A 12096-nucleotide genomic window follows, 5' to 3' on the forward strand; every position below is an offset into this window, starting at 1 on the left:
TTAAAAAATTATTTTGGCTAACATTCACATTCAATTTCTATGAAATGGGCTTTAAAAATATGTGATTATTGGCCGTAAATCGCAGGTCATAAATAAGCGAATATACATATATATATATATATATATATATATATATATATATATATATATATATATATATATATATATATATATATATATATATATATATATTGGTTTGCGGAATTTTGGAACAGGCCGTAAGTACAGGTGGCCGATAACACATGTTTTACTCAAGGTTCATAAATAGACCTTGGTATAGGGACCTTGGGTTTTACTGTAATCAGTAGGTATACGCTGTGAACTCGTACGTAGAGGGGATATTTACAAATTCGTGAGCGCCAGTAGTGGCAAGTCTGTAAACGTTTACCGGAAATTTGACATAAATGTCAAAGTGCGATTAATTTAAAATTAAAAGTAAAAACATTAATTATAAAAAATATTAGTTGGTCAAAGCTGTGGTATATATTTTTACCTTAAATATACTTACGATTTAACACATTCACGGACACGCTGTCATTGTATACACGTATTCTTATGGAGTAAATGACTTCATATGCAGTCATGACCGTGAATGTGTTAAATACTGAATTTAAGTTTTTTTAATGTTCCGTAATATGTAATTATAAATTATTCTTAGCGCCATCTACACGATAATTGTGAAAGTATCCGAAGTAAGAAATTCATATTTTATCAATAGAACGTCAAAATGATTAGCAAAATCTTAAAAAAATCGATTACAATTTAATTATTTTTTTGCGTTGTAAATATTAAGCGATTACAATTAAATAATAAATTTAAAAATTACCAGTGAAAGTTGAATTAGTAACCCGCCAGGAGCGCCACCAGCGAAGCTCAGAGCGTATAACACCACTCCACACTCACTGATTAATTTTATTGGTTTTTAAGATAACTAATTTTTCAAAGTTTCATCAGTTCTTCAGAGCATTTCTTGAAGGGCTCTTAATTATTATGGCATAAGAGAATAGCCGTTTGCTTGACTTTGCGAATGGACTGATACTGAAAACGACGTTTTTGCGTGTTGCTATTAATGTGCTCTCCCACATGCAGCGACAAGTTTATACTTGCAAAAAGTACTCGTATAAAAAACGCGGGTACCGGGTATTTTACCCATATGCTACGAGTACCGAGTACTTTATTGAAAATGTACTCGGGTACCGGGTACCCAAAATGTACTGAGAGTTCAAAATTCGGGTACTTGTACCCGTACCCGGGTATTGCCCAGCTCTGCCTATGTTAAGGGTTATGTTATAACGTAAGCAACTTACTTGAAGATAAAATCGCTTTTTGTATTGCACAAGAAAGCAAACATTTTTTACTTATAGTAAGTTGTGGTTCATTTTGTATTATTTATGTATTTGTTTTAATAAAATTCTTTATGTTTCGTTATGTATTTAATTATTTTCAATAACGAAAAAATTTAGCTTACAAATGAGCAACTAAAAGTATACACATATTTAAAGTGGGTGATCATATTATTAGAGCCACCTCAGAAAATTTTACTTTTGTTTAATAATGGTATGTAAGATTTTTCTTTATACGGTCCACGTTGCCTTTGAAACTTTAGAAATGGATGCTATGTTTCTGTTGGAGTGATTAGTATTGAATATTAAAGTTTTTATTTCTGCTATTTTCCTTGGTGAGATGTCTTTGGATTTACCATGATATTCTGGTACCACTAGTGTAACGAAGGCGCAATTTTTACTAAATTCACAAAAAATTGTATAGGACTGTCAGAATATCACTAGAGAACAATGAAAACTCGCAAACTTTATTATAACTCTAAACACCAAGAATACAAAATAATAGGCACACGAGTTGCAAGCTAGGCTGGGCAGCACTGACGAACAATGGCATCTGAGTCACGCATTGCCACACATGCGTGTTGCCACTATTGTCAGACTATTTACTGTCCTTTCATAAAGTGTAACAAGACAGCCAAATGGAAACAAATGCATTAATATATGATACAGCTCAATTATATACCCTTCCTTTAAAACATTGAATTTTACTAGGTGGCTCTAATAATATGATCACCCACTGTATTTACAACTACAGTCGTTTATACCAACTCTGCCAAGATGATGGGTATAAAAATCGAGAGTGACTCGAAAATAAATATTTTTAAAATTTATTTACCGTTTAAGAAAATTGTAACTTTGGCAAAAACTATGATGACTCCTAGTTATAGAACACATATACCATTCGAAACAGGAACCTGTGTTTAGTATAATAATTTATTAATATACATGGTGTTCTATTTAAAATAAGCATCTATGACACATTGAATAATCCAATAATGAAATTGTACATTTTAAACACCGTGTAAATAAATGGGTAATAATAAATCATGGAATACATTAATTATAAGATAATTACCAGAACTTACTGTCAAAATGACAATATCATACAATGACATTAATTAACTACACCTTTTGTTTTAAAATCGATTTACAGGAATTTTAAATAATCATTGTAAATTACGCAAAAACTGTGAGACCTAGGTCTAGGACAGCCATATTCCATTCGAAAGAGGTAAATTTGTTTAATATCATTATTGACTAATATACATGGTGTTCCATTTAAAATAAGCATCATATGACACATTGAATAATCCAATAATGAAACTGTAAAGTTTGAACACCCTGTAAATAAATGTGTAATAGTCAATCATGGAATACATTCAACCAATATCCAATTATTTAAATGTAAAAGTAATTTTTTTATAATTTCTTAAGTAACTTGAGAATAAGGCTCCTTTTAAAACTTTACATTTTAAGAAAAGTCAACATAACTCAGAACACTCTGAACATAGGTACAGGGAAGCTTTATGAAATTATACCTTATTTTTTGCGGACAATTAAAAAATGCAATAAAATACAGGGTGTTTCATAAGAAAAAATATAACTTTGATACGTCGCCATTTATTGGGACACACTGTATATTTCAAAATAATTTTAAAATGTAGCTTTTATCAACTTACAAACTATTAATTTAAAATTGTTTTCAAATCGTTTACCATTTCGCTGTAATCTTCCGTCCCGTTAGTGGTGACTCACCCTGTATAAATGTAAGGTCTCGTTTTATGCGGTGGATACGTTCTTCAGAAAAGCGCATAAAAAAGACTTTACTTGCATTGAAAAAGTAGGGATAGGTTCCGTGGTTTTCTAAAATCACATAAAATGATGGTCGTTTGTCCACCAAAAATTGTGTCTTTGATGTTTTTTTTTCTCTATTGGGCCAAATAAAATATTAAAGAAGAAATTAAAATCGCAGACTAACGATATTGAGATTGCAAAAACCTCTTATTATGGAACATAAAACTTTACGACACTTAATTAAATGTTTCAATCCAGAAATCAAAATGTGCTGTTTATTATACTGCTACTTGAAATCAGCAACATTTAAAAGACTTATAACATTTAAATTTAATTTCAAAACAATTACAGGTTATACCTTTCAACTTTCAATGCAAAACTCAGATTGATGTAATAGCTACATGCTACATCATGTAACAGGGGGAATACCCTAATTTCAAATCCTCAGATTACTGACATCTGGATGGAAATATTAATTATACTAGTTGTTAATAATAGAAATTTTTGTATGAAATACAAACCGCACAACTTCAAAATCGCATTAAAAAATCCGCATAAAAAGAGACCTTACCGTATCCTAAATATATTTACTTTGGTTTTAACTTGTGTTTTACCGAGTTTATCGTCCTAAAAAAGTCCACACTGAAATAGACACACAAAACATGCGGATGTTGATCATCTCACTTTTGTAATCTGAATCGTATATTGAGAAAAACGAGTTCCCGTATATCCACTGGAATATTGTTCATAGCGGTGCTTCCCCAGTATGCCCTTTGGTATGTCGTTTCAAAGAACGTGATTCAGAAAACAGCTTAAAACAAATTTCACACTTGTAAGGTTTTTCCCCAGTGTGCACTCTCAAATGTTTTTTCAAAATACTTGCTTTAGTAAACTGCTTAAAACAAATTTCACAGTTGTATGATTTTTCTCCAGTGTGCAATGTCAAATGTGTATTCAAATTACCTAATTGACTAAATTGCTTTAAACAAATTTCACACTTATAAGGTTTTTCCTTAGTGTGCACTCTCAAATGTATTTTCAAAAGATTTTCTGCAGTAAACTTCTTAAAACAAATGTCACACTTAAAAGACTTTTCTCCGGTATGCATTTTCATATGTCGATTCATATTATCTACTCGAGAAAACAGCTTAAAACAAATTTCACACTTGTAAGGTTTTTCTTTAGTGTGCATTCTTATATGAGATTTTAAACGTTGTGCTGAGGTAAACCGCTTAAAACAAGTTTCACACTTGTATGATTTTTCTCCAGTGTGCACTCTCAAATGTCTTTTCAAATTACATAATTGACTAAATTGCTTTAAACAAATTTCACACTTATAAGGTTTTTCCTCAGTGTGCACCCTCAAATGTATTTCCAAGAATCTTGCTGCGCTATACTGCTTAAAACAAATTTGACACTGGTAAGACTTTTCTCCAGTGTGCACTCTCAAATGTCTTTTCAAAATACCTATGCGACTATATTGCTTAAAACAAATTTGACACTGGTAAGACTTTTCTCCAGTGTGAACTCTCAAATGTGTTTTCAAACTATCTATGCGACTATATTGCTTAAAACAAATTTGACACTGGTACGACTTTTCTCCAGTGTGCACTCTCAAATGTGTTTTTACACTACTTTTTTTAATAAATTGCTTTAAACAGATCTCACACTTGTGAGGTTTTTCTCCAGTGTGCACTCTCGTATGTATTTTCAAATAACTTGTAGAAGTGAATTTCTTTAAGCAAATTTCACACTTATGAGGTTTTTCCCCAGTGTGCACTCTCAAATGTATTTTCAAATTACTCTCTTGAAAAAATTGCTTTAAACAAATTTCACAAGTGTAAGGTTTTTGCCCAGTATGAATTTTCATATGTACATTTAAATTATATTTTTTGCCAAACTTCTTAGCACAAATTTGACATTTTAATGTTTTTTCTTCAGCAGATCGACTTGTATGTGGTCCTTCATTAGATGAATGTATGTCAACTGTTTTTATAATTTCCAAAGTGTTCTTCTCTTGCGAAAAGTCTAAAATAAAACCAAAATATATAAGAAATTTTAATACATAAACCACAGAACAATAATTTTCAAATTTCTAGAAGGTTTTTTTTTAATTTAGTAATATAGATTATATACTAGTACGAATTTTAAATGTTCATTGTTTAAATTGATCATATATTTCAGAATTTGGTATAAACTCATACAATAGCAATTTATTAGAGAAGGCAACAGGGTCTTCTGAGAGTAGATGTTAGTTTTTAAATCAATAACTCTAGATTTCAGAACCTGTTATATGGTTATATGTTGACTTTTGCAATCTAACTCGCATATTGCGAATACGGCCGTATACGGTGAGTTAGCGTAGAAGATATTCTTTAAATACCCCCAAAGAAAAAATCTATAGTGGTAAGATCTGGAGATCTTACCATGATGATCCAATCACCGTTGACAATAGTAAGAGAAGAAGAAATTGAGTTGAACTTGAATCTTTTCCGAGATGTAAGAAGACGCCTAGAATGTCAATAAAATTGATGACCAAAGATACACAAGGTGAAAGTACATTGGAAACTGTAAGAATTAAGTAGTGAGTATATAGAACTTAAAAGTTTTAGTGCAGTTTTGTGTTGTATGTTGTTTCAAATCACACCGTGATCAATGACCGTTATTTTAAAAAAATGGTGATTTTAAACAGTGACTATGATCACCGTTCTTTTATGTACAGTAATAGGTAGTCACAAGAATCCCATCTGCTTCCCTTCTGTATATCTAATTTCTGACCCAGGTTCTCTTTTTTTAGTTCACGTTCTTTATTTTTCTTCCTTATAATTTCGCGGACACATCTTCATATTCACACAGCCATATCCCTTTGTAAGTGTCTGCATATGCCGTGGTGTCCGTGAATGGGTTAACAAAACTGTGCTTAAGACAAATTTCACACTTGTAAGGCTTCTTTCCACTGTGCACCCTCAAATGTATTTTCAAAAGACTTGCTGCAGTAAAATGCTTAAAACAAATTTCACACCTTGTTTCTCCAGTGTGCAATCTCAAATGTGTTTTCAAATTGCTCACTTGAATAAATTGCTTAAAACAAATGTCACACTTATAAGGTTTCTCCCCGGTGTGTACTCTCAAATTACTTGCCGCAGTAAACTGCTTAAAACAAATTTCACATCTGTGAGAGTTTTCTTCAGTGTGCAATCTTAATTTTTTTTTCAAATCACTTTTTTGGCTAAACTGCTTAAAACAAATTTCACACTTAGGTATGTTTTTCTCCAGTGTGGGTTTATGTATGATATTTCTTCAAATGATGTGCTGTGCTAAACGGTTTAAAACAAGTTAGGTACACATGTGTAAAAACCCATTCCAACGAAGAGGTTGAAGCACGAGTTGAAGCGAGGTTCACCTTTTAGCAATTTAAACGTCGGCAAAGAGAGATGTAATAAATGTAATTGTGAAAAAGAAAGAGAGCGCAGTTACCACCTTACAATAATGTAAAAGTAGTAAATATTTACTTTGTGATAAAATGGGTCAAAGCATAATACAGTAGTAAAAATGAAAGAATACCCATGCGCCATCGCGCGATGATATGCATACGAATCAAATCAAAAATTTCTAGTCAAAACAACGTCTAAACTATACTGTAAAAAAAAACGGATGTAACTACTACCCAACCATACGATTTTTCGCTACGTAAATGTGTCAAAAAATTTTTATGATGTTATTCTTTTTCTTATAATACCTATATATTTATTGGTAATAAATGTTAATTTTACTACCGTAATTAATTATTTGATATAGATTAATAATACAAAAATAATGAGTAAGCAAATATAGTATTATGAATTTCTCCATGTTAAAGTTGCCGGACGTAAATAGTAACCGGAATTTAAAAAATGTCGTTTATGTCAGCTGCATTAAGTGACTTAAATGAAAGTAAACTTAATGAATTCAGATCATTTTGGTATGCAGATCATTTTCCAGACATTATCCGCAAATAAATGCACATTCGTAAAAATATACTAATCTGTAATTTTATAGGTACACTATGATTGAAAAGTCAGAGTAATATGTACACGTTTGGCAAACTCATAGACAGAAGTTAACCATATTGACAGATGATTAATTACAAATTTTATTGACTTATTTTAATTAAATAAATACTTACCAAACCAAAAATACAATATAATATCAAAATAGCTTTTAAAAGAACTGAGTTTATTCAAGTAAATACGACTGATTATTAAAATTTATAAACTCTACCGAACATAACCCAGTTTCACTGTCAAAGTGAGATAAATTGAATCGGTCAGATTATAGTTGACCAGCACGATTACTCGAATAGTAGTTTATACAGTCATTATCTCTACTGATGTTAAATGTTTTTCTAAGAATGACATTAGAAGTACAGAAATAGTCAAGTGTGAGTTTAAATTTTCTACAAAATTAATATAACTACGTTGAACAATTGTATCGCCGTCTCACTCTGTCAATTATAAATATGTAACTGCGTATGTCTTGGATAACGGTTTTGCTTAGTAGAAAACACTTAAATAATCTATCTCTCTCGTTTGTTATTTATAGAAAAAGGCAGCAAATCCAAAATAAGTGCTTGATATGATCGTTCATGGGTATTCTTTCATTTTTCCGACTGTATGTCCCCAAGAATAAAGATACCCAAAAAAGTACACCCCGCCAGTGGTGGCGTTAAAAATATCAGTAGGTTGGTTAATTCACACAATGATAAAAATTAAAACACTACGCGTCGTTTGACCACAAAATTACCACGACACTGATCGTACTTGTTTGAGCTTCTATTTTTCTTTGATACGCGTCACATTACCGATAGTTTGTGGCAAAATTCAAGACGGTCTACAGGACAAAAAATTTTAGGATTTGGTATTATCTTAAGGTACTAGTACACTTTAGAGAAGACCAAAAATAAGCTTTTTTTCAAGATTTTTTTCTCAGAACCTTTATAAAAAATGAACATAAAACTTTTTACATATTAATATCTAACTCTTAGTAGTCCATGTGGTGAGACCGCTCCCGTCTGAAAAAATTTCTGATTCGGTTTCTTTGCGGATTCCTACTCAAAAATGTTCCCTTTAAACAAATCTGAAGGGTGCCGGAAGAAATTTTTGGGCAGACATTGTTTAAACAATTTTTTTAAACAAATACAAAATATCACCTTTTTTTGAACCAGAAAATATTTTTTTAGGTTTTTTGGGTCATTCTAAACAAGAAAGGTATCTTGTCATTTTCCTCAAAAATAGTTTTCGAGTTATAAGCGATTTAAAATCTGAAAAATGCGAAAATACGCATTTTCGAGGCTTAAAAACTCATATTTAAGTTAGTATTTTTGAGGTTGCCAAGTACTTAAATAGTTTAAACATTCATTCTTAAGATTCTGAAGAGTGATCGGGTCTAGCTTCAATTTACACAATTGTTATTTAATTGTTAATTATGCGTGTTTTTTACCGGTGCGGTGCACTCTATTTCAAAAATATATCCTATTTTCCTCCGAAAAATATTTTTTGGGGAAAATAGTAGATTATTAAAATAGAGCGCGCCGCACCGGCAAAAAAATCGGATGGACATGCAAATTTAACAATTAAAATGCAACGGTTTAAATTAAGGTTAGACGCAAACACTTTTCAGAATCTTGAAGCTGAATGTTTAAACTTCAATTTAATTACATATCTGGCAACCTCAAAAATACTAACTTAAATATGTGTTTTTAAGCCTGTAAATATGTGTTTTTAAGCCTCGAAAATGCGTATTTTCGCATTGTTCAGATATTAAATCGCCTATAACTCAATAACTCAAAAACTATCAATTTTTAAGAAAAATCACAAAATATCTTTCTTGTTAAAAATGACCCAAAAAACCTAAAAAAATATGCACCAGAGCAAAAAATGAGATCTTTTGTATTTGTTTAAAAAAATAAACAATTCCTGAACAAAAATTCCGCCCGGCATCCTTCAGATTTGTTTAAAGGGGACATTTTTGAATAGGAATCCACAAAGAAACCGAATCAGAAATTTTTTCAGACGGGAGTGGTCTCACCACATGAACTAGTTTGAATACAAAAAATCTTTTTTCGTATTCGAGAAAAAAATCGTACATTTGAAAAGGGAAGGTTTCTTACCTGACAATTTACCACCGTTAGTGGAAAATGCCGAAAAAAAAGATTTTACCGACATTTGAAAAATTTTTGTGAAAAAATCATCCGTTTTTCATGGTTAAAATATTTTTATTTTTTGGTTAAATTGAGGTAAATTGTCACGTAAGAAACCTTTCTTTTTCAAATGCAATACGATTTTTTTGTTTCAGATATCCCAATCCTGAGATTAACTGTCCGCCATCATTTTTCGAAGCCTCGACTTTTGCAACTTCTACAATATTAGTGTACGTTCATAAATGAAAAAACGATATATTTTTTGTGCTCTATAAGAGTTAGATATTAAAATGTAAAAAGTTTTATGTTCATCTTTAATAAACGTTCCGAGAAAAAAATTCTTGAACAAAATGATTATTTTTGGCCTTCTAAAGTGTCCTATAACCTTAAGGGTTATATATAACATATTTTGACAGAAATTTCTCTATTTCATGTCGCGTTGAATCCGCCTTCAATTTCTATCTTTTTCTGTTACATTTTTCTATTTCACTCAGAATGTCGAGCCACGTTCCGGCGGATTTCTTTTTGAGGCTTTTCTTCAGTGTGCAATCTCACATAATGTGTTTTCAAACCACTTCTTTGGGTAAAGTGCTTAAAACAAATTTCACATTTGTACAGTTTTTCTCCCGTGTGCATTCTCAAATGTCTTTTCAAATTATTTAATTGACTAAATTGCTTAAAACAAATTTCACATTTGTAAGGCGTTTCTCCAGTGTGCACTCTCAAGTGTATTTTCAAATCACTTATTCCAGTAAATTGTTTTAAACAAATTTCACACTTGTAAGATTTTTCTCCAGTGTGCACTCTCAAATGTTTTTTTAAACTACTTGCCGTAGTAAATTGCTTTAAACATATTTCACAATTGTACAATTTTTCTCCAGTGTGGACTCTCAAATGTGTTTTTAAACTACTTTTTTTAGTAAATTGATTAAAACAAATCTCACACGTGTAAGGTTTTTCTCCAGTGTGTAGTCTCGCATGTATTTTCAAATAACTTGTAGAAGTGAACATCTTTAAGCAAATTTCACACTTATGAGGTTTTTCCCCAGTGTGCGCTCTCAAATGTATTTTCAAATTGCTCTCTTGAATAAATTGCTTTAAACAAATTTCACACGTGTGAGATTTTTGCCCAGTATGAATTTTCATGTGTAGATTTAAATTATATTTTCTGCCAAACTTCTTAGCACAAATTTGACATTTTAATGTTTTTTCTTCAACAGATCGACTTGTATGTGGTCCTTTATTAGATGAATGTATGTCAACTGTTTTTATAATTTCCAAAGTGTTCTTCTCTTGCGAAAAGTCTAAAATAAAACCAAAATATATAAGAAATTTCAATACATAAACTACAGAACAATAATTTTCAAATTTCTAAGAGGTTTATTTAATTTAGTAATATAGATTATATACTAGTACGAATTTTAAATGTTCATTATTTAAATTGATCATATATTTCAGAATTTGGCATAAATTCAAACCATAGCTATTTATTAGAGAAGGCTACTGGGTCTCTCAGAGTAGATGTTAGTTTTTAAATCAATAACACTAGATTTCAGAACCTGTTGTTATATGTTGACCGTTCACTTTTGCAATCTGACTCGCATATTGAGAATACGGTCAGTTAGCGTAGAAGATATTCTTTAAATACCCCCAAAGAAAAAATCTATAGTGGTAAGATCTGGAGATCTTAACTTAATGCAACAATCACCGTTGACAATAGTAAGAGAAGAAGAAATGGAGTTGAAGTTGAATCTTTTCCGAGATGTAAGAAGACGCTTAGAACATGCCCCGGAATCTTATATGAACAAACTGGGGAATTTCCCCCATCACTTTCACTACCGTCAGCTAATAAAGAGAAATGACAGCCTATCTCGCTCACGAAGACTTTAACCAATCATTTATGTTAACGCCATATCTGAATGTCATAAATAAAATAATCAAACGAGGCTTAACTCGGCAATGTCAATTCTGTCAAAAGTAATGACAGTTAGTGGAAAAAATTTTCCATTAGTTTACAGTTTTTATTTTTTATTGTATTACCTTTAACGATTTGTTCTTAGTAATTTCAATTTAAGTTGGTTCCTTATCCTTCGTTGATAAAGTGTAGTTTTGTTTTAGTTACGAAACGAAAGAACTTTTGTGTTGTGTTAATAAAAAAACTGAACATGGTTTATTATTGTTGTGTACCGTTGTGTACAAATCATAGAAAAGTTAGAAAAATGCATAGATAGGTAAATAGTAATTAGTTTATAACTGTTTTATCTGAAACAACAAATAAATACACGTACCTATATTTAGAAAAACATTGTCATAACTTTTTTTATATCCCTTTTCCTTACTAAATTTTACAGCAAAAATAACATATTTTTGTAACTTGGGAATTCCGAATAATTTATGAGTATTACTTAGATATTATTTAAATAAAATACTTTAACAAGCTTAGTAAGTTCTGGTATTTTATTTTAATAATATAGGTGAGATTATAAGAAGATATTTTAATTAGTAACGAAAGGGCCCGCAAGAGGCGCTGAACGGATGAAATTAATGCTTGTCCATTTAAATTTCCCGCCAAATGGTGATTAGTTAACACTACGGTCGCAAGTGGCGAAAGGAACCAAATTTTTACAGTGAGTTGCCTATCTATCCGGTAATACTATATTATTAATCTATGGCTTAGAATGTCAATAAAATTGATGACCAAAGATACACAAGGTGAAAGTACATTGGAAATTAGAGAGTTATTGCCACCGGCAAATAAAGGATCCTTTATTACAGGATACT

At 31.0% G+C, this 12096-nt stretch overlaps 1 protein-coding gene across 3 annotated transcripts in view; it reads right to left on the reverse strand.

Annotated features, from left to right (window-relative positions):
* Positions 1-202: 202 nt before the first annotated feature.
* LOC126879185 (zinc finger protein 235-like) overlaps positions 203-12096 on the reverse strand; it is a 77024-nt gene continuing 65130 nt past the window's right edge. For 2 of the 3 annotated variants that reach the window (XM_050642230.1, XM_050642231.1), the window contains exon 2: positions 203-5165. In XM_050642230.1, coding sequence (XP_050498187.1) covers positions 3883-5165 — 1283 coding nt within the window. In that variant the 3' untranslated portion in view covers positions 203-3882. Of the gene's footprint in view, positions 5166-5187; positions 10620-12096 lie in introns of those variants that run through there. The other variant, XM_050642233.1, reaches the window with a different exon arrangement.

This window comes from Diabrotica virgifera, chromosome 1 (assembly GCF_917563875.1).
Source record: "Diabrotica virgifera virgifera chromosome 1, PGI_DIABVI_V3a".
Taxonomy (NCBI): Eukaryota; Metazoa; Arthropoda; class Insecta; order Coleoptera; family Chrysomelidae; genus Diabrotica; species Diabrotica virgifera.